The sequence below is a fragment of the Manis pentadactyla genome, chromosome 2, assembly GCF_030020395.1.
Source record: "Manis pentadactyla isolate mManPen7 chromosome 2, mManPen7.hap1, whole genome shotgun sequence".
NCBI classification, from domain to species: domain Eukaryota; kingdom Metazoa; phylum Chordata; class Mammalia; order Pholidota; family Manidae; genus Manis; species Manis pentadactyla.
This window is the reverse complement of record NC_080020.1, coordinates 112,983,684-113,007,579: the sequence shown is the minus strand read 5'-3', so window position 1 is coordinate 113,007,579 and position 23,896 is coordinate 112,983,684. Positions and strand designations below refer to the sequence as shown.

Below are 23,896 nucleotides of genomic sequence, written 5' to 3'. Positions count from 1 at the left end.
CTCTGCTGCAGGCAAACCACTGTTAATTTTGTCCAAGTTCGGCTTTAAGCTCTTCTCTTTGTTCCTCAAAAAAAAACTTGATAGCCTGTTTACCGAGTTTTGGCAGGAATAGTAAGTAATAAAATCTGGCTTGCTAGACACATTCAGGGCAAGGACAAAGAGCAAAGGTTGAAGTGTTAGTTTTCTTAATTATACAGTGGGAGTCTGAGATTTTTAAATTAATGCCTTTAACAACGGCACACTCTATTTCATTATATAGAAGAAAGTATGGACTTTATTTTAGCTCCTAGACTGATACCAGACTGCCCAGGGTTGAGTAACCACTCTGCCTTTTCCTGGGTAGCCTTGAGGAAGTTGCTTAACTTCCCTGTTCCTCAGTTTCCTCACCAATAAAAAGGAGATAATAGTAGAACCCACTTTTTTTTAGTTATATTAAAGAATTAATGAGTTAATATGCACACAGCATGCTAAACCATTCTTAGCACATAATGAGAGTCAGTAATTGTTGGCTGTGGTTATTGCCATCGCACTCACCCACCCTGTCACCCTGTGGGACAGTAAGTGCACACTGAATAAGGTCTTAGAGGACCTCACCTTTGGTCTTGGGTTTGACCTTGACTTCTCTAGCTGAAATTGCCTCTCCTTTAAAATGACAAAATAGATTAGGTGACTGTTGTTTACTAACCCTTCCCCCGAGGGACGGCAGGGCTTTGATGAGGGCTGGAGAGGTTGACTGACCAGTTTTATCCCCCAAGGTTTTGTTCTTTTCTAGGTGGTGTCAAAGTAAGATTAGTTGATGGCTGATTGGCTGGCTAGATGATGGGTCACTCAAAATTGTATTGTGCAGTCTTCATTTTTCAGTCATTCATTAAACAGATGTTTATTGAGCACCTACCATGCACAAAATCCTATTCCAGACTTGGGAGATGTAGCCTTGAGAAAAACAGATAGTCATCCTTGTGCAACTTACATTCTAGTGAGGAAGCCAGGCAATCATCAAATAACTAAATGTGATGAAAGGAGTGAAAATGCAAGGAGGAAAAGCAGAGTGTAGCAGGAAGGGGCTATGTAGATGGAATGGCCAAAGAGATGGCCTCTCTAAGGAAGTGAGTGGAGACCCAAATGAGTAGAAGAGTGAGTCATATATGTGAAGAAGACTATTCTAGGACTAGGGACCAGCAAGTTCAAAGGCCTTGATAGGGGAGCTGGTGTGTGAGAGAGCAGGGGGGACAGTCATAGGAGAAAAGATAGTCAAGGGTTCTCCAAGCCAAGGCCAAAGCTTGGTTGGGATTTTTTTTAGAGATGGGAAGCCATTGGGACATTTTGAACAGGGAGAATCTGACTCATCTTTTAAAAGTCTTATTCTGGTGCTGTGTTGAGAAAAGACTGTAGGAGACTTGGGTAGGAACTTTGAAGGTGGTAAGAAATTATTTGATTTGGGACACATTTTGAAAGCCAACATAGCAGGATTTGGTGACAGATTAAATGTGGGATATGAGAAAACAGTCAAGTAGGACTCCCAGGGTTTTGGCCTAAGCAACTGGATCAGAGAAATTAGCACTTGCTGAGATGGAAGGACTTAGGGAAGGAGCAGATTTAGAAGAGAAATCAAGTATTTGGATTTAGGCATGAATTTGAGATGCTTGTCACATACCTCAGTGGGTGTGTTGAAGAGGCAGTTTAAAATTGAAGTCTAGGATTCAGGGGAGGGAATGGGGCTGAAGATAATAGGTGTGAGAAGGAAAAAGAAAAACTCAACAATTAATGAGTTTGTTTTTAAAAAGTAAATAACATCTATTGATTGATTTTCTGAATAAAAAGTAGCACATTAGACTTTCTTCCAAATTCTGAAGTTATCTGTAGTCCCACCACCTCTGGTAACTGCAGTTAATGTTTGGGTGTATTTCCTTCCAGACTTTCCCTTCCACTTTCTTTCTCTGTGTGAGTTTGTGTATAAATATGAGTTTGTGGAGTGTGTTTGAACTAAATTGAAATTATACTGCATTGTATTTTGCCTTCACTATACAATATATCCTGAGTATTTTTTGGGGTCATGAAATGTCACTAAAAAACTTTTCAATAACTACTATTAGCATTGTGTTCCACAGAATGGATTTAGCATTGTGTTCTACAGAATGGATGAAGTTCAATGTATTAAACTAATTGGCAGAGGGGCTATTATAATTGTTGCTAAAATTAATATCTGTATGCACATCTCTAATTATTTTTCTACAAGCAGAATTATTGAACCAACAAGGAAAGTGGATAATGCTCTGAACACTTTTTTTTTTAAATCAGTTCACTCTCAAAAAAAAAAATCAGTTTGCTTTCCTGAAAGGCTGCATAAAGTCAAATATCCAACTTATAGTATATGGGGAGACCTGCTTCATTATATTTCATCAATTCTGGATATTGTAATGGATTTTCATTTGCTGGATAAAAAGCAATATTTTAATTTTATTTTATACTTGAAGCCAATATAGTATTATGAACTGTACTTCAATAAAAAAGTCAAATAAATAAAATAAAATATGTGTAAAACAAGATGAATGACTGATGAATATCCAGAAAAAACTGAGTATTTGGCATGTATAAAAATGTTAATAAAAACTATCTTCTAGATGCATGGATTTTCAGTCTTAAAAGTTTTCAACTTTTGTGAAAATCTGAAATTTTTGTATTAAAATACTGAGGCACCTGCATAGTGTCTCCCAAAGTGGGGGACGGATTAATTTTGCCTTTCTTGCTCCATTTTTATCTCTGTATTTTGCAAAGTATCTCTTCATGTTCTTTGCCCATTTTCTATTTTTATCTTTATGTAAGACCATTACCTCTCTCTTCAATGTGTTGGAAACATTTACTCCCAGTTTTCTTATGCTTTTTAAATTCTTTTTGTGTTTTGTTTGCATTAACATGGTTGAGTTTTAAAATTTTTATGTAGTAAATTATCAGTGTTCCCTTTATGTTTTTTTTTTGTGTTCAGAAACTCATTACTTATCCCAACATCCAATGAATAATTGCCCATATTCTTGCATTTAGAACTTTTTAATATAAGTAGAATGGATTTGAATATGTTTTTTGAGATGGAGAAATGAATTTTTCCTGGTTTTGGTAGCAATATTACTTTTTAATAATCCATGATTTCCCCTATTGATTTTCTATATTATTTTGTTTTATTGAAGTATAGTTGATAGACAATATTATATTGATATCAAGTATACAACATAGTGATTTGATAGTTACATACATTATTAAATCCTCACCATCAACTAGTGTAGTTACTATCTGTCAATCTAGAAAGATGTTACAGAATTATTGACTGTATTCTTTGTGCTGTACTTTCATCCATGTGACTCACTTACATTATGATTGAGATTTTGTGCCTTTTTATCCCCTTCACCTGTTTCACCTGCCCACCCCCACCCTGCTCCAATGTAACCACCAGTCACTTCTCAAGTATCTATGAGTCTATTGCTATTTGTTTTGTTTTGTTTCTATATTCCACATACAAGTGAAATCATATGGTATTTGTCTTTATCTACCTTGCTTATTTCAGTTAGCATAATATCCTCTAGGTCCATCCATATTGTTGCAAATGGCAAGATTTCTTTTTTTATGGCTTAGTAATATTCCATTGTGTATATAAAGCACATGTTCTTTATCCATTCATTTATCGATGGACACTGGTTGCTTCCATATCTTGGCTATTGTAAATAATTTGGCAATAAACATAGGGGTGCATATATTTTTTCAAATCAGATTTTGTTTTCTTCAGGTAAATTCCTATAAGTGGAATTATTGGGTCTTACGGTATTTCTATTTTTAGTTCTTTGTGGAAACTCCATCCTGCTTTCCGTAGTGGGTGTACCAGTTTACATTTCCACCAATAGTATACAAGGGTTCCCCTTTTCTCCACTTCTTGAACCCCCATTGATTTTAAGTGTCTCCTTTATAATATGTTGTTTGTTTATATATGGCTGTTTGGTTTTGCCTTTTGCTACTGTGAATGGGATTTTTTTTTTCCTTTTATTTTTCCAGCCAGTTATTGCTGATACGTAAGTAAGCTATGGATTGTTGTTAATCAGTCGTTTTACACAGTTCTCTTACTGTTTCCAATAGTTTTTCAGGTGATAGTCTTAGGTTTTTTAGGCAGAAAATCTTACATGCCAGGATGAAAATTTTGTTCTTTCTTTCTAATGGTATGTGACTTTCATTGCATTTATTCTGAACTTCTAGCCCGCTTAAATGACGGTGTTGGTAGCAGATATCCTTGTCTATTCCTCATTTAATAATGACCTTTTTTTTTCTAGATGTCTCTACCTTAGTGGGAAGGTGCCCCAATCTTGTCCACCTAGACTTGAGGTATTTATTTATTTACTTATTGTAAAATAAAATTGCCCATTGAACTGAGGAAAGGATCTTAATATGTGGAACTGAAGGAACTAAGCCTTAGATTATTTCTGTCTTCTCCACATAGAACTGGTGCATGGACTTTGAATCTGTTCTTCTGCCCTCTTACAGTGACAGTGTCATGCTAAAGGATGACTGCTTTCAGGAATTTTACCAGCTCAACTACCTCCAACACCTATCACTCAGTCGATGCTATGATATAATACCTGAAACTTTACTGTAAGTATTTTCATTTTTTTAAAGCTAATAGAAAGCATGAACCAAAAGAGATGTCATTTGGTATTAAAACTTCTTCTCATCAATAGCAGCTGTTTAAAACTTACACATCAATATTCACATACCATAAACTGGTTAGGGAAGAGCAGCAAGATAGGAAAAACAAGGTAAAAGGTTTTGCTTGAAATGTCTGTAAAGTTGAGTTGACTGAGATAGTTCATTAAACATTTTTTTATTTAGCTGTGAGCAAGTTTAAATAGTAGTCTACTGTGCTAGTATCTGTGGAGGACTTGCAAGAAGACAGCCTTTGCCCCCAGGAAGCTCAGAGTATAACTGGGGAGGCCAACCCATTGTGGGTTTTTTTGTCCCCCAAATTTTTCAAATCAACTCTAGTTGATTCCAGAAGCCTCCGTCTGGGCTTAGAGGAAAGTTCTGTAATCTTCTAGTGATGTCAGTGCTGGATGGTCAAGGAATGGAATGAATAGAAATGTATAAGTGGTAAATATCTTAAGAGTCTAATGCTGTCTTCAATTAGTGGGGAGAATAAGGTCCAAATGAGTGAAGTGTCTTACCTGAAACTGTAATGCATTAAGACTGAGTGGGGTCTACATGCTCAGTATCCTGGACAGAATCTGGTCCTTTCTTTTAGGAAGTGTTATACCCAAGTCATCCTGGGAATAATATAATCTCTGTATTTTTTTAAAGTTTCCTTTCTTTCATTCCAAAGGCTGGAAAATTCTTTCTCATGTCAAGTGTACATGGGTAGCAATTTTATTGAAAACTGCAAGAAAGCAGTATCTTGGATTTGGTTAGGTCTCCTTTCTTATTCCAGCCAATATGCCCCAAATGAGGCTGCTGACCTCATATAGCTCACTACCCAAATGAAGGTAACTTAGCTTCTGGGTCCTACAAAAGAAGGGTAGTGAATTTCAACAAAGAATCTGTGTATGTGTTCCTCAAATTATTGGTCAGATTTTGTAAGTTAGTTTCAGAGTTAATGAATAAATTAGATACTTCAGCTATACAGGGTTAACTAGTAGAATTAGGAAGCCTTATAACTGTATTTTAAATTAATCACTTTAATTGGCCTTAGGGCTCAGGGCCTGAGTTGGTATCTCATTCAGAAAAGCACCACCAAAAAGGGATGCCAGTATTTATTTTCATGGCTCTTAGATGTTAGAGCCTAAATTTATATTCATGGAGCAGTTATGAAAATGTCCTGCTCCTTCCAGCATCCAGAACTCCTGGGAGCCTCTACTGCCTACCCAAAAAGGTTTCTCCTTCATACGTTCTTTCTTGTCCTTGCCATCTGCCCTCAAACTTCCTTGCCTGTGCAGCCACCAGGAGTGTAGTAGTCATTCTTTTTCAGGTGCTTTTCTCAAGAGAATCTCTCCATGTGTCTTAATTGTGTTACTTATCTTCAAGGAGAAAGGAGGTAAGTAGGTAATCCCAAAATGCTTTTTCTCCAGCAGAGGCTAAAGGGAAAGCTGTGAAACCTTGCATTTTAAGTTTTATTGAGTAGGGTACCACCACCTACAAGCAGTGTGAATTGATTGTTAAGGGCATGGGCCTGAAGTTACAGGCGTTGGTGTGAACCCCCACTGCATTTTTATGATTTCTCTAAATCTTATCTTGAAATAAGAAAAACAGGGGCATCAGGAGTTTATATATATATATATATAATATATATATAAGTCAGGCTACCAGAATAGAGTGAGAACAGAGAGAAGAAAGATGCTATCCTTGAACCTTAAGGTAAAAGAGTATGTTTCTTTAGACATAATATAAATAGTATACTTGTTTACTTTGTGAATCCATGAACATGAGTTTGCTGGTACCCTGTCCTTAAAAATTTCTCAAGATAAAATGTCCTTTCTAATTTCAGTCATTCTGACAGCTGATGTATTTGAAATTCATAGTAAGAGTTTTAGGATTCTCAACAGTAATTTCCAAAAAGCTATTTATGCTAAAGAATTTTTATTTCTCATCTCAGAAGTGGGAAGATACAATTTTGAGTGTTTTTCTTCTGTAATATCTTTTAAAGTACTTGGGAAGGTAGGTTTTTCTTCCTCAGGATATCTCATTGTATTTATTTCTTTGCATCTTAATTGGTCTTATACCATGTGTGTGAACTTCTGATTATTCCATATTTTTTTTTCAAGTAAGAAACTCAAGACGGAGATCATAAGCTGATCTGAGATTAGGAGAGACTAAATAAAATCTCTTGTGGCTAAAGACTTTGTAGTTGAGAAATTTTATAAGGAACACAGGATTATGTAGGTGAAGTAAGGAGTAAGCCTGTGAACGTGTTCATAAATACCTTTTGTTTACTAAAATTAAACAAAGATACTCAAGGCATCATCAGTGTCATTTTATGCTTAAAATAGAAATAATGGCTCTTAAGTCATTCATTTCTATTTACTCTCCCTGAGTTTGCTTGAGAGTCTCTTCCATTGTAATTTCAAAGATGGATGTAAATTTGTTGTGCGGTGTTGTAGGATATAGACATAAGAGGCTTTTTTCTTTGCCCTCAAGATTTTAAAGACTTTCCAATTTGAGACTGGTCCTTCATCACCATCCCATTTTATACAGCTCATTTTCTTCTCACATGTAACCCCTGAGTGTCTCCTAAGAGTCTGATGTAATTTCCTTCTTCTACTGTCACAAGGACATTTCTTCTGCTATCAACCATACCTCCTTTTCTTATTCCCATCTATAGTTTCTTCTTTTAAATTCCCATCTACAGTTCCTTCTTTTAAATTCACTGCAGAATGACTTACAGTTTAGCAATTTGGATATCCCAGAACCAACATCCTCATGGCTATTACAAAGTTCTCATATACTCAAATTTCACAGGATTTAAGGTTGGGACAGGATTGCTATCATCTGAAGTGATAAGTATAAGCACTCTGTATTGTGATCTTTATATTCCTGTCTCTAAACTCCAGAGATTAGTTTACTTTAGGAACAACAATTTGTTCTTACTGATTTTCTTTTTGGTCTACTGTGATCTCCAGATTTTATTGTCCTCCTATGAACACAAAGCATATTTTATTTAGACAGTACTTTTATTTTCTAAATTACCCCTCATCTGTATACACATGAAATATCTGCGTTGTTTAAGACACTTTGTTGAGTGTAGAAAGAATATGTTGAGAAGGGTAGTGGGCAGACTGGGAGGGCAGGTTAAGCAAGGAAAGTTGTAAGGCCTGCTGGAGTTCTGTAAACATGAGGGAAGCATCAAAGGTTTTGGAGCAGGAGAGTGATATAATCTGAGCGAGGCTTTAAGAAGATTCCTTGGTCATTGCTATATAGAATAGGCTAGAAGGAAGGAAGATTGGAGTAATAGTTGTAACAGTTGTCAGTTATAAGGAAAGTTTGTTTTTTAAATAGTGACTGGAAATATGAAAATATGAAAGATGCTTCTAACTTAGGTCATTGATGTGTTGTTCATTGATCGGTAGTGGGATTTTGTTGAAATTCCAAACTAAATATTCCCTTTCCTGAGACTTTGTACTATGTGTCCCAACCTGGAGCAAATACAGATCAGAGAGGTGAATTTCTAAGCATACAGATCTGGGTAAAGAAGAAAGAATCATTACCAGAATGTATTTACTTTGGGGAAACAGGTTCCCTTTTTTGTGGACTGGAATTTCACTGTTGACAGAGTTGTATTTCACCTAGTGGGAAATACCTAAGACCAGGACTGGCTCATATGTGGCAAAAAAGAATAGTTACATGTAGAGAGGTAAGATGGATATTGCCTCCTATAAAAGTGTGACTGGTCACCACCCCTTTTCTCCATCTGCACCCAACTACATAACCCTGTCTAGAATTTCTTGGTAGTCACTGTTAGGCTTCATCACATGTAATGGACTTGTTGGATATTCATCATTATTAAGAAGTTACCTTACCTTTTGCTGCTATCTTCTTCTGAGACCAGGAGCCCATGTTCAAATAAAGGTCAAGTCCATATTCTTAAATTACATATAACCTATGGTGATTCCAAGTGATGCCACTATAAAACATCAACTTTCACCATCACAAGCTTGCTAGCTGCTCCCTAACAACACAGTAATATTTTTCAGTGTAATCAAGAACAGAGAAAGGAAACAAATACGGTTCCATTTTTAACAAACCTCAGAGTTTTTAGATTGTTAGAAATTTAACAAAATGTTGCCCAAGCTATGGCCTGTGCTTTCTGGTTAGATTCACGTTTGCTTTTTTCTTAAATCATTGATTGCAAATTACATTTTCAGTTTGCATTTTATAGACTATGATACAAATGGTAAAAACTGGGTCATGTAACTGTAGTGGAACTGTTTCCATAGATACTGCTATTCTGAAAGTCTCTCTTTCTTTCCAGTGAACTTGGAGAAATTCCCACGCTAAAAACACTACAAGTGTTTGGAATTGTGCCAGACAGTACCCTTCAGCTGTTAAAGGAAGCTCTTCCTCATCTACAGATCAATAGTTCCCATTTCACCACCATTGCCAGGCCGACCACAGGCAACAAAAAGAACCAGGAGATATGGGGCATCAAATGCCGACTGGCACTGCAGAAGCCCAGTTGTCTATGAAGTATTCATTGCAGGATGATGTCTCCTCTTTTCTTTGGAACAGGGAAAATAGGCAGGAAGCCCACTTGCTGGAGCACTCGCTATTTTAAATCGTGGTTTTCCCTTTGCCTTCATTCCACAAGTATATTAGTGAACTATTTGAGAGAGAAAACTCGAAGTGTTGCTTTTTTAAAATGACTGCAAAAGCTTCCAGCACTGCTGTGCCCAGAAGAGCCTAATTTTTAGGCCTTTTGAAATTTTAGGAGTGAGCCTATAATTTCAGGATACTTTAAAGACATACATTTGAGCCACCTCTTCCAAGTGCCCTTCTTATTAAATCTATTTGGAATTAAGCTTTAAAATCACCACCAGCAAATCATTTTCATAGCCTGAATGGTAACTTGGCACTCTTCTGTTTAAATTTTCAATGTTGCTGTATAAGACATAGATTGGAAGAATAAGAAGCTATTTGTATTTGTACTGAACAGAAGGAATCATAGAATAGTATGAAGCAGTCCCTTTTTGGGGGGGTAGAAAACAAAAAATTCACATTTCAACTTTATCTTTAGATTTGAAATTAGTTCATGGAAATAAATAGCCCTGGATAACTCACCTTAAAACCTAAATAAAAACCAACCAATCTACCAGACATAGAACTAGTATAGAATTTGAAGGCTTAAGAGGCAATTTTCTATGACAGGTTAATCTGAAATTTCCTCTGATACACGTTAATTAAGTCTCCTTTATGTACTGTGTTCTCAGAATGCTAAATTAGTTGAGGAAATATAACTGTGGCCATCTGTGATCAAATTATGTTAACATGGGTTCTTTAGCTTTTAAAATGACTTGCTTTGTTTTAGAAAGGTGATAGTAAGCAGCCAGTCTCTATTGAAATGTAGGATTGAAATGCCTGCTGTTTTCCTTTATCACTGAGGTTCTCGAGATTATTTTCATGTTACTCTGGAATCAAGTGTCTTAAACTGTCCTTTTTTATTGATCTCCCACAGTAATTGTTCAAAACTACCCATTTTATAAGGTTACTGAACTTAAGAGTTCCCTAAGAAGAACTGCACGTTCCTTCAATTGGAAATACATATTAGGAGCAGGTATATGTTCCCTACAGCTTCAGAGCAATAAGCACAACTTGCACCTGCATAAAAGTTAAGATTCAGGTGTTAAATCTTTTGATGTCATCAGGTATTTTTTTTTAATGGTATATAGAAGAAAAGTAATTAAATTCTACTTAAAAAAAAAAAAATACTAATTTCTTACTTGAATTGATGAGCTCCCCATATATTCAAAATGGAAAACCCAGTCCCATCATTTCTATTGTTTTTTTAAATCAGATTTTTCAAATATTAAAAATAATGATATGAAGTGCCCTTATCTGCTCAGACCTAAGGAAGAACATTTTAAAGTAGTGTTTGATAGGAAATGATGATGGTTCAATTTTGTAGTAGTTAAAAAGTGCTAAAGACTACGTGAAATTATTGTTTACAGATTAGTGACAAGGGCTGGTGGTAGGATCCTGGTTGGACTGTGACTTCCAGATGCCCTTAAAAATACAGTGCTTCCAAATTCAAATCCAGCCATAAACTGTTTTGCTAATGTGTCAGAATAATCTGTATTTTTGTATGTGACTTCTACTTTTATAGACTTGTTTTAAAATAAAACACATTTTTATAAAAATGAGTATTTCAGCTAAGTCGTATTACTTTTTTCTTTGTTACTTTTTTCTTAAGTCTTGTAGTTAAAATTAGAAAGCATTTTATGTAATGTGCCATTTGTCTCCACTCTCTAAATAAGGCTCTGCAAAGTGAGTCTTAAAATGGTCCTTTTTTCCTATGTCATATGCTTGTTGTCAAATTAAAATGATGATTTACAATACTTTCTGATAAGGTGCTAAATACAGGCTGCTTATTATTTTCAATGTGCTTCTAGAAGTGATAACATTTCTGAAACATTTGAAATGTATATGATTAATGTGATAGTCAAGTATAATCCATAAAAGTCGACTAGTAGCACTTTTTAAATACAGACTTGATCAGCTTATACTGTGTATTTCTCTCATTAGAAAACTATTTGAAGAGTTTACCCTATAACCAGACTTCCAAGAATTCAATTCCTTTGAAACCCATCATTCAAATAATGGAATAGTGACTCTTCTTGAATACTACCAACCCTTTTTGCTTTTTTTGGAATTATCGCTACTGTGCTCCTTTTTTTGTTCGTAATTATGAAAAATGTCAAATATGTGCAAAAAGTAGAGAATATGATAAACCTCATCATCCACTTTGGTCATTAACTCACAGCCAATCTCATTTTACCCATCATCTCATCCATACCTAACACACACAGACGCACAGCTTATTTTGAAGCAAAACCCAGTCTTCATGAATATTTTAGTATATGCCTCTGAGACAGATTCTCCTTAATTAATTCTGAAACATTAAGCATCAAGATGATGTTGAAAATTCCCCATTGTCTCAAGTGTTTTCTTAGCTGGGTTTGTTTTGATCAGGCTCCAAACATGTATCTGACTGACATTCTCTTAAGTCCTTTGATCTTTGGGTTCCCTTTTTTTTTCTTTGCATTTTATTTATTGAAGAGACTAAGTTGTTTGTCCTGTGTCTCACATTCTGGAATTTGCTGGTATGATCCCTGGAGTGACACTGAACAGGTTAATCTGTCCCCTATTATTTCCATAAACTGGCAGATAGTTCTAGCAGCAAAAAGCTCTAGACCAAGAGTGATTCTGCCACCCAGGTGACATTTGGTCAAATCTGAAGGTATTTTTGTTTGTCAGGTAGAGACTGAGGATGCTGCCAATCATACTACCGTACATGCAGCTCTCCACAACAAAGACTCAGCTGGTTCAAAATGTCAGCATGCCAGTGTTGTTAAACCCTGATCTGGAGGCTTATTTTACCAAGTTCTTTTCTTTAGCAAGGAGATACTTGCAAAGTAGTATTAAGTTCTTTAATCAAGAGGCACATAACATCTGCTGTCATTCTGTTTATGGTTGTAACATCTGCCTGTGACCCTATGTTTTTCCCTCTATTAAAACCTAGCCTTAAGTTCCAGAGATTGGAGAGAGAGGCACACTGGCCAAATGCAGAATTTTTATTTCTGGATACAGTAACTTGTATCCCTTCAATCCAAGTAAACTTGATTTAAATCCAACATTTACTGACTACAATGTGGAGGATACTATGTTCGAACAACAGCCCATGAGAACTTGCAGAGCATATGAGGAAAGGCACTAAGTAATTCAGGAACTAGAAAGAAACCCTTTCCACTGGATACCCTAATCCTAGAACAACTAAAAAGACAACCTCTTTTGTTACCACTCCTCTCCCCCTCCCCAACTAGCTAGATATCCCAAGGAGTTAAAAAGGTCTCTTCATCAAGAGGCTAACTGATAATAGGTTGAAGTTCTAAAGTCTGTAATAAACCCAATATATGGGTTTTTTACCGATATATGAATTATTATTTATTACTTTTTAATGAATCTGAATATTAACATGCGGATATTTTGATTATTTCTCAAACCAAATACCAAAATATTTACCTCTGCAACTTTGACCATTAGTCACTATAATTGAAGGTCTTGAGATGGCAGGGCCGTGACTGGTAAGAGAGACTAAAGCAGACTAATTTCCATAGCCCTACATTTTAATTCTTTTTCAATGTAAGTATCTTATTGATGAAACCATACATAGAAATGTATTTTGAATTGTAAGTTACTGTTGTAATTATTAATCTAATCTTAATATTTAAAATTATTTTCATTACCACAAGTTGAAAAGGATTTCAACTATGAAACTTACGGGATTTTTTGTTGAAATACATTAAAATGCACAAATCTTAGTGTACAACTTAATGAATTTTAATGTGTATACACTCCTGTAACATGCAGGTCAAGCTATCAGACATTCTAATTTTTTTCCCTTTTACCTATTTCACCCATCCTCCTCCCTCCTCCTCTATGACAACCAACCACCAGTCTGTTTTCTGTGTCTATTTGTTTTGTTTGTTCATTTGCTTTTTTCAGATCCTACATACAAGTGAAACCATATATTTTCTTTCTCTGACCTATTTCACTGACTTAATCTGGTATTAAGTCCCTCTAGTGTATTTTTCATTTATTGTATTCTCTTTGTTGAAGTCCTTCCTGAGTGCATCCACTCTGCTCTCAAATCCAGTGAGCAACCTTATAACTATTACTTCGAAATCTTTCAGGTAGACTGCTTAACTCTGCTTATTTAGTTCTTTTTCTTGTTTTGTCTTGTTCTCTGTGTCAAGCCTATTCTTCTGTCTCCTCATTGGGTTTAAGGGCTATCTTGAAGGCATGGCCTTGTGTAGGAACTTTCCCTGGGTAGACCTCGTGTGTCTGGCAGTTTGGGCTGGCTGGCTGCCTGGTGAGCGTGGGCTGGGGCATCCCAGTGCCAGGGCCCCCAGGCTGTGGGCCGGGAGTCTCCCAGGTGGGTGCCAGCTAGAAGCACACTAACAGGACTGCCAGGGGTGCTGGAGTGTGGTCCAGGGGGCACCTGGGTGGGTTCTGGGCCAGGGCTGCACTAGTAGAGCGACCAGGAGCAGAGGTGCAGTTCAGGTGTCTCCCAGGTGGGTGCTGGTTAGAGGTGCACTATCAGCTAAAGTGGGGGTGAACCCGCATGAGCACTGTACTAGTGCCGCCTCGGTGGGATGGCTGGATCTCTGACCACAGATGTGTGCAGGTGCGAGCGGAGACCAGGAGGTGGCCTCAGTTATTTCGGTGCTGGTGTGCACACCCTGGCCCTGCTTCTGTTCCTACTGTCAACGTGGTGGGTCAGGGTAAACAATGGTACTTATCCTGCCCCCATTAGTACTGTCTGTGATGGGGAGGAACATAAAGAGTGAGACTAACCAGCACCTCTGCTCCTGGAAAGAAATGTAGCAGTTCCCCCACTGCTTGGCAGGCACTTTAGTTCTGAAAATCAGTTTTTTTTTCACTTAGGCTGTGGCTGTCCTTTGGACTGCAGCTTTTTTCCTGTGCCCCAGGGCAGGCAAATCTGCACTCCGGCTGCTCAGTGAAATCCCCTCTACTGCAGAGCCGTGTTGGGCTTGGGGTTCCCTCCATTACCATGTCTCCATCTCTCCAGCTGTTTTTATACCTTGTTGTGTAGAAGGTGTTTTCTCAGGCCTCAGTTCTTCCTTGGGATGAATTGCACTGTGCATAGGTGAAGCATGGTTGTGTATGAGGAGGTGGGCTCAGGCTCTTTATATGCCACCATCTCGGACCTGCCTTTTACTCAATCCTGAAAAAAAATCTTGCAGGCTAGAGTATTCTTGGTTGTAGGTTTTTCTCCTCTCACTTTTTTGTGCCACTCCCTTCTGGCTTATGAAATTTCTGCTTAAAAACTGGCTGACAATATTAAGGGGACTCCTTGTGCAAGTAATTGTTTTTCTCTTGCTGCTCTTAAGATTTTCTTAACTTTTGAAATTTTAATTATTATGTGTATACTATTGTGGACCTCTTTGGATTCTTCTTGTTTGGGTCTCTGTGCTTCCTGGACCTGGATGTCTGTTTCCTTCCCTAGGTTAGGGAAAGTTTGCAGCTATTATTTCTTTGGGTAAGTTTTCCACTCTTTCCTCTCTTCCTCTGAGACCCCTATAATATAAATGTTAGTATGCTTGATGTTGGCCCTGTGGTCCCTGAAACTATCCTTTAAAAACTTTTTTTCTGCTGTTCAGCTTGGGTGATTCCCACTACTCTTTCAGATTGCTGATCCATTCTACCTCATCTAATCTGCTATTGATTCCCTCTTGCATAGTTTTCATTTCAGTTATTGTATTCTTCAGCTCTGATTGGTTTTTTTTATATTTTCTATCTCTGTATGGACATTTTTATGGTATTCATCTATTCTTTAACAAGTCCAATGAGCATTTTTATGATTGTTATTTTGAACTTGTTATCAGGTAGACTGTTACCTCATTTCATTTACTTTTTTTTCCCTGAAGTTTTGTCTTGTTCTTTTGTTTGGAACATAGTCCGCCATCTCATTTTGCCTGACTGTTCCTATGTATTAGGTAGATCGGTTACATTTCCCAGTCTTGAAGGAGTGGCCTTATGTAGAAGGAAGGCATCCTTTGGGGTTCAGAAGCACAATCCCCCCAGTCACCAGAACCAGTGACTAGGGGGCATCCTCTGTGTGGGCTCTGTTTTGCCCCATTGTGGCTTGACCGTGACTTCTGCAGGCATGCTGGTGGGTGGGGCTGGTCCCCAACCCTGCTGGCAGTAAGACACAGCCACAGCTGTTGTGGGGGCACTGGTGGACAGAGCTACCCTCCTCCAGGCAGGAATTGCTTTGGTAGGGTGCCAGTCCCTGCCAGCTGGGTATGAGGAGGTGGGAGCCCCTTTGGAGAGGTATCTGCCAGGGCAAGCCTACAGGGCAATGCTGGGGCAAGGCAAGCAATGGTAGCAGTAGACTGTCAGCTATGGCACTCACCAGCACCAGGCCAGCTAGGTAGGAGAAAAAGGGTGCCTGCCAGCACTTCCATTCCCAGAGAAAAACTCCTACATTTCTCTCCTCCTTCAGCACACACCCTCAGATTAATCAGTGACTCTCCATTTATGGCCCAGGTGTTCTTCAAACTGCTGCCTCTGCAGTGCATCTTAGGCAAACAAGCTTGTGTGTCAGCTTAAGACTGGAGTCTCAGTTTCCTGCAGCCCTCCAGCTCTCCGAGTTAAGCCTCGCTGGTTCACAAGCCAGGCATTACGGGGGCTTGTCTTCCCTGTGGAGGTCCCCAGGGCTAGGGTGCCTCATGAGGAGCTTGAACTCCACTCCTCAGGTAGTCCTTCTGCATTTGTGATATCCCTCCTGCTTGTGGGTTGCCATGTCAGGGGTTTGGGTCCCGGTTAGACCATGTTTTGCCCCTCCTACACGTCTCAATGTGACTTTTTATCTTTGTTTTGGAAGAGCTATTCTTTCTGCTAGTCTTCAGGTCACTCTCAGGGGGAGCTGTCCTACGTGTAGCTGTAGTTTGGTGTATCTGTGGAAGGGAGGTGAGCTCAGGATCTTCCTATTCCACCATCTTTTAAATTCATGTTTTCACAGCAGAGCAATAGATAATGTATCCTTATATTTGACAACTTTTTCAACTCACAGGAATATTTTTCAGTAAAAGCTTTGTGTTAACTGGCTGTAATGATTTATTTCAGATTTATTTTGACATTTGAAAAGTGAAATCAATGGAATTCTTTACACTTGAAGGCTGTACATTTAGTAAAACATGTAATACAATTTGATTTGCTGGGGCCATGAATATAAGTACATATGGATCAAATATAGTAAGTCATAGTTATCTGAAGAGTCTACACTTACAAGGTAAGTACTCTGTCTTCTGATTATGTAACAAATCATGGTTCTGTAACAAATCATGTCAAATATTAGTAGTAAATGAAGTCAGCAGGGCATAGAATAATACATAGCAGTGGGGAAAAAGACTTCTGAAACGTAACATTTTGGGAAAATCTCATTTTGAAATAATGAACCCATAAGAGTTAAGGAAATAAATAAAGAGATAACAATACTTTAAGTTTATTCACATATAGTTACCATTAAAAGGTTAACTCATTCATAGAAACATTTTTGCTATTCTAACCTCCTTTGCCTCTCCTCTTACAAATAAATTCCCATGACAAAGCAGAAATGTTAGAAGTTATATTGCAAATGGAGCACAGTAAATATTTTTGGAAACTTTAAAATATGTCTTATGAACAATTTTACACAGGTTACCTATTGTTAAATATTAAAAGATCCATGGTATGATATTGTATAATCAGATTTCTTTGATAAAAAGATGGAGGTGGCATTTTTGTCAAGAAGGTATTTTAAACCTAGGGGAGAAATTTCACTTCTCTATAAAGTGGAATCTTAAGTATATCATTTTTAAGTCCAACCAGAAAATAGATCCAGCTCTGGGAAAACACCAATTTTTATTGTATGCATCATGTAAACTGCTATGAGGATACCCTTAACTAAAAAAAACCAAATTCTTGTTCTAAATACACATCAAACCTTAGATTACCTTGGTATAGTAACATTTATATAAAAAATTTGACAAGAACACATTAAATGTTGGCAAAACTAATAGCCCTCAATTTGATTATACACCCTAGCTTTCACAGAATTACTTCTCAGTGTAATAGACTCAAGCGCTATCAGTATAGAGTCTGTTTCATTCATCAACGTATATCTAGCACCTGACCCGTACATGACACAGAGTCATGTCAATAAATATTTCAATGACTAAAAGTTTTCATTTAACAGCAAGAAGAAAGATACAACTTTGAATAAATGCAGGAGAATACCAACTGTCTCATGATGCAGCAATAGGTACTTTTTGTGAAAATTCTAGGATTACTTATAAGTAGATCAAGACTTAGATAAAAATAATTTTCTCCAAAATAAAGGAACTCTGAAGTGAGGGGAGAAGAGTATGGGGGTCCATAACATTTTATCCTCCAAGGCTAATGTGTGAAAATTGGAATATGAGCTACTAGGTGAAAACTATCATGATATTAAAAATAAGGCAATTCCAAACTAATATATTTTGCATATTTAAGAAAGAATCCATTTTCTGACAATATTCTTAATACTAGATGAAAAATGTAAAGATCTTACCACACTCCTAATAGAATATGACTAATCAGTCCATCCTTTTAGTCTTCCTATGTTAGAGTGTTTTAAAAAAAATTGAGGAAATCTATTAGACTCAAATCATTAAAAATTGTCTATGACCTCAAATAGCTATTGGATAATTAATACATTTGCAACAGCATCACGATTTTGTCCATATCTGTGTATTTCACCCAACATTGTCAAAATTAACCTGGAAGTCAATTAAATGAAAACATCTACAAATAATTTCAAAAATGATTGTTTGAACTTTTTAAAAATCAATAGAATCTTAACAATATCATTGTGTTCTGAATTCAGAAAAATCTCACCAGATAGAAAAACACATTTACCTATTTCAGGGTCAATGTCAGGATTTACCAAATTCTCCATTGAAATTTTTTTTGACTCTTGATATTTAGGTTCTATAAAAAATATGCACTAATCAAATGACAGGTGTTTGAGCTGACCAATTCCACAAAGCTAGGAGGAAAGGGAAGGGGGGAAAAAAGCTTGTACAGTGAAATTTTTAATCCTAAATTTTTAATTATTTATTTGAACCTATCTCTCAAATGTAAAAAGATACCAGCACTCTTGGATACCAATTGTAAGCAATATAGAAATTTCACTGCTACCACTTTCTAACACACTGAACATCTCTTCCATCAGAATAATGCAAGTCTTACTTTTTTGGTCACCTTTGAGCCCAGGGCCAACCGGTCTCAACATTAACCAAAAAATGTAGCTGTATGGCTGACAGTTCATTTCTGCAGTGAAGTTATTTTTCTGCTAATCAAGTTTGTCATATGAAGAAATTCTTCACTGTTCTAGAAGCACAGTTCGAAGCTCATCTTCTTTATTGATCATCATCGAAGCGATTGCCCCATCATTAAACTCAAAAGAAGTACCTCCATCCACAACCATACAGGCATCCCAACAACGAGAACGAACACAAACCCTAAGCAAAAAGGAACATATCATTAAATATTAAGTCTTCTTAACCCTAAATAATGGTTTCTTTAAAACGCTTAATTTTCATCTAAACTGGCAGATCATTTGGCCCTGATTTTAAAAATAAAGTTGCTCTTTGAGAAAATATGTGGGTACATTATCAAAATCTCAAAGTTTAAATGTTAGGATAGATCCATTCACCCAAACATTTATGAGCAAACAAGTTCAGACTTGATGGCACTCGTACGCTTTTTTCATGACAAAATGTTGAGTTATTACAAGTATTTTAAGTATTGAGCAAGAATATAACTATTTTGATAAAGAAGTTTTACTTAAGTGTAACACACAGAAAAGGCACAAATTACTAGTGTACAGCATGATGAACACAATTGTATAGTTGTCACCCAAATCAGGAATCAAATATTACCCAGCTTTCCAAAAGCTCCCTCACTGCCCTCAATGCCATCTCCCAGTCACTACCCCAGCCCTTCCTTCCCGATCATGTCCATTATCCAAATTTCAGTCACCGTAGTAATAACAGCTTTTTCTGTTCTTGTATTTTATATAATTGGAAGAATACAATATGCCTGCTTTTGTCTGCCTTCTTTTCATTGCTGTATGAAAACACTTCCATAGTATGAAAATACCAAAATGCATGTATCTCTACTATTCAAGGACATCTGGGTTTTTACCAGTTGTGAGCAGCACCACTATGAATATTCTTGAGCATGTCTTTTGTTGTACATATTTCTGTTGGTGTATACATTTCTGTTGGATATATACCTAGAAGTGAAATTATTAGGTCTCCACATGTGCCATATTCAGCTTTGGTAGATAACTGCCAAAAATTTTACAAACTATTCCTAATGGTATAAATATTCCTAATTGTAAGTTCCAGCAGTTCCACCTTACAAACTACTGGTATTTTAGCCACTCTGGTGGGTGTGTATAGTACCATATTATATACTTTTAATTTGCCCCATCATTAAACTCAGATGAATTTAAATTTCCCAGATGAATAGGGTCAAAGATGTTTTTCATATACTTGGCCATTTCTCTTTTATGAAATGCCTGTCCAAAACTTCTGGATATTTTTCTACTGGGCCGCCTGTCTTATTGAGTTGTAGGAATTTTTATAATATATTCTGGATATGAGTCTATTGCTGGATACTACAAATATTTCACTCTGCCTTTTTATTTTTCTAGTGGTGTCTTGACTAACAAGTTCTAAATTCTAATGAAGTTCAATCTATCCATCTTTTATAGTGCTTTTTATGATATGCTTAAGAAATATTTTCCAACTACCAAAGTCATGAAGCCATTTTCCTATTTATATAAGCTAAAGTTTAAATAAGTCTTTGTAGTCTCATCCAAACTCAGTATAGATTTATTGATTAATCAAAAGTACTCTGAAATGAATAGAAGTTTCCTTTTGAGTGTCTTTGGAAAAAAACCAATTGTGTATTTTCAAAAAAAATATGTATGCTAAGCAACAATTTATAATTAATTTTAATCTTTATCAGGAGATATTTTTTCAAATTATAGGTTTTCTTGTTAGGAATATTGGGCAACCTTTACAAAGTAATAAATTATATTCGTTTTTGTATATCCTCTTACTCTCAAAAAAAAAAACTGAAGCAAATTCAATAGATATGGGTAAGGGGTTCACTTCTGGGAAAAGCTGAAAGAAATGAATCCTACTCTAAGTTTATTGCTATACAACTTAGATTTTATATGAGTGTTTGTCCTTTTATACCATTGTACATAAAAATAAAGTTGCTTTCCAGCTTCTTTCAAAATGATAATTTAATCTTATTGTGGCAAATCACATCACTTAACTAAATAGCTATACTCCTAGTCACTTAAATTTTAGTTTCCTTAAAATGGCAAAGTAAGTTTGAATATCATTTTAGCCCGGTTAGCATGATGCCTCATTAGCTCCACAGGTTCTACTTTTCCCTCTAGATTAAGTTTGAATCAGTGAATTTAATTAAATTGAATACTTTTAAAACCAAGCATGCTTATAATCTAAAGGGATGAAAACAGTCACAAATCAGACTTTCAAAGCTTACTTGGAGGTAAAACAACGCTGACGACTGCTTGAGAAAACTCTGTTTGCTATTGGTTCTCGAATACTGAAAAGTATTTTTGGTTCTTCTGGACTGTAGAGCAGTGATTCATTATATTCATTTGTTACTAAAAGGGAGAAAAAAAACAGTATTAGCATGTTCCATGAAAGATGGTCAATTCTGAGAAGCACAAAATGAAAAATGAATGCTATCCCCAACCTAAAAGCAGTTCTATTCCAAAGGAATGTTTGGTAGCAAGTTTCTTGGAACTTAGAACACACTCCATTAAAAATACAAAAACCTTATAAATAAGAATTAGGTTCAAAGGTTAGCCCACAGAAGCCTACATTACCCACAATATAGCAGAAATAGGTATATTTGGAGAAAAAACTACAAAGCTAGTAATTATACAAAAATAGAAGAACTAATTTGAGGCACTCAAAAAGGGAACTTGAGTTGCCATAGTCCCTTGCCAATTTCCTTTCCAAAATACCATGTTAAAGAGTTCAAAAGTATAATTATTAGTTAACTAGTCTTGATATAAAATGCAGTCTCAAACAATGACAGGAAAATACCATTACTCAAGGTATTTTTTAGGGATCTTTGGGACCTGCTTTCTCTCTAACCAAGAGGCACATGGGAGTTAGCATTTAAAGGACAAATTGGTTGAAAATAAATGTACAAAGAAATCTGATTTGAAAGAATGTTTAGTAGAACACATTAAAATACACTACAAGACTATCAAGATAATCTACCTTATTTACCAAAATTTCATTTGAATTATTTGGTGTTTTAAGAAATCTAATTCACTCTCAAAACTAAAAATTTGCTTCTCTGGGAGCACACACACAAAAAATGTGCTAACTGAAGGAAGTAGTTCCAGAAGGGTAACATGCATGCATCACTGGCATTCATACCACTTCTGAGGAGGAATAATAGTCATTCAGTAAAGTGATATGTTTATTAAGGGAAAAATCAACCACTGCTTTTCATCTATGCCCTTAAATTAATTTACATACCTGATACGAATTTCAGTTGTTTTAAGTTAAATTATATAATGAAGACTTAATTACTGTAAATACCTAATTTTTCTTTCTTACAATATTAATGCTAGCTCCTAAGCCAAGATTAAAATAATCTTTTAGGTCTCAAATTGAGAGGAAAAAGTCCATTTTAGGAGCTGAAAGAGACTTCAGAGATTTAGTCCTGTTTTCAAACTTTTTAAAAGCAAACCTTCTTTCCAATAAAGGAAGTCTTATGTGGAAATCCTAAATACATAGATAAATGAACTGACATTGTTAAAATACTTGATCATGTATTACTAAATGTATTGCTAAGTCATTTTAAAGGCAACCAATAAGAATGAGGCTATTCTGGTAACTCTCAAATCCATACATATATATACTTTTATTTATGAATGACAATTATAGTATCATATGTGCCAGTATCTACTTGTGTCTTTGTTTTGTTTTGGATGTATACGTTGAAAAATCCTTACATAGGCAGGTAGATGCAACTATAAACAAGTTTGGATTTATTGTCTATTATTTTAAATAATGTGCCTTGAAATCTTAGGATACTCTTCCATTAAACAGAGATAGCAAGAAAAACTTTAGTTTGAGGTCTGTACAAAAAAAAAAGATCCTTTTAGGCAAGTGGACTTTAGCATGTTAAAGATTTTCATAAACAATCAAACGAATGTGTTTTTCAGTTTAAGAACTTAAATTTTTTTTTTTTTTAAGTAAAATTTAAAGGATAAATGTGAAGGTCACTATGCACCAGCAATCTCCTTCTATTCCCTCAATTTACAACTGAGGAAGTAGAGGAGTAGAGAATCAGTCTTGCCCATAGCCTCACAGGTTGGTCTGGGATTGGAAACCAGACCTCCCAATACCCTGATCAATAATATCCTTTCCCATCAGTGTGAGTTCTCTTAAAGGAACTCTGAAGGAACTGGGCAGGAGTAGGCAGGAGGAAGTTAAGGAGAACACATCCATGAATACAAAGATAAGCAATCACAGCTCAGAGAATTCCTTCTCATTCAGAGGATAGTAATGGCGTACTGAGTTGACGTGTACATGTCCCATTTGCCAGATAAGTATTTTTCTTTATTTTCCTATCCCCCAGGACATGTTTGCAGTTTTACTGTTTTATATGGATTATGTTTCATGGTTGGCAAAAATTCAATGTAAAAGTGCAGCTTTAAACTTTTTATTGTTTAAACATATTTAAAGGGATATTAAGAGTATGTCTGAGTCAAAAAAAGTAGGATTATGCTTTGCTAATTAGACAAGTACACTTCACAATTATACTCTCAAAATTGATAGAGAACATAAATGAAGCTGTTAATAATTATGATCATTTGTCACTGACCTTTCTCTACCAATTCTCTGTCCAATGGAAGACTTAAATTTCCTTGTCGTTTTGCTATTTTTGAAAAAAGGAAAGGAAGAAAGTATCTTGATTAAGTAAAATATTGTAGGTCATATAATAGCTAACATACAATAAACTATATACATTCTATAGCATATTAAAATTATAACATATAAAAGCTATTATGGTACTCACCAATATTTAAAACATCTTCCACAGCCTGAGTTGCAACCCTGTTAATATTGAATGACCTAGAAACAAACACCACATAAATTCTTTCTTGTTTTACTTCTAAAAACATACTAAAAATAAAAAAGGAATAATCTACTTAGTGCACAAAGAACTCTTAAAATCATCAGGGAAAAAACAACCAAAAGACAATGCTCACCTAAAAAGTGGGCAAAGTACATGAACAAACAGTTCACAGGCCTGTATGAAAAACTGTTCAATCTTACTTATACTTAAAGAAATGCAAATTAAAACATTTTTCTCAGATTTGTAAGAATTAAAAACTGATAAATAATATATTGGCATGAATACAGGAAAAGAAATAATCTCATACAATGATAGGATTATAGAAGTTGCAGTTGGAGGGGAATTTTGCACTATTAAAAATTCAAATGAACATAGTCTTTGATCTCCGTATTTATCTATAATA

At 35.9% G+C, this 23,896-nt stretch overlaps 2 protein-coding genes across 7 annotated transcripts in view; one reads left to right on the top strand and one right to left on the bottom strand.

Moving 5' to 3' along the window:
- SKP2 (S-phase kinase associated protein 2) overlaps positions 1-23,896 on the top strand; it is a 111,717-nt gene that overhangs the window by 22,792 nt on the left and 65,029 nt on the right. For 3 of the 4 annotated variants that reach the window (XM_036932102.2, XM_057495794.1, XM_036932099.2), the window contains 3 exons: positions 4,311-4,362; positions 4,522-4,629; positions 8,993-10,877. In XM_036932102.2, the coding sequence (XP_036787997.2) occupies positions 4,311-4,362; positions 4,522-4,629; positions 8,993-9,206 (374 nt within the window). In that variant the 3' untranslated portion in view covers positions 9,207-10,877. Of the gene's footprint in view, positions 1-4,310; positions 4,363-4,521; positions 4,630-8,992; positions 10,878-23,896 lie in introns of those variants that run through there. The other variant, XM_057495798.1, reaches the window with a different exon arrangement.
- NADK2 (NAD kinase 2, mitochondrial) overlaps positions 16,354-23,896 on the bottom strand; it is a 38,999-nt gene continuing 31,456 nt past the window's right edge. For 2 of the 3 annotated variants that reach the window (XM_036932093.2, XM_036932094.2), the window contains 4 exons: positions 23,434-23,489; positions 23,239-23,292; positions 20,869-20,992; positions 16,354-18,803 (listed from right to left, as the gene is read on the bottom strand). In XM_036932093.2, coding sequence (XP_036787988.1) covers positions 18,665-18,803; positions 20,869-20,992; positions 23,239-23,292; positions 23,434-23,489 — 373 coding nt within the window. In that variant the 3' untranslated portion in view covers positions 16,354-18,664. Of the gene's footprint in view, positions 18,804-20,864; positions 20,993-23,238; positions 23,293-23,433; positions 23,490-23,896 lie in introns of those variants that run through there. The other variant, XM_057495785.1, reaches the window with a different exon arrangement.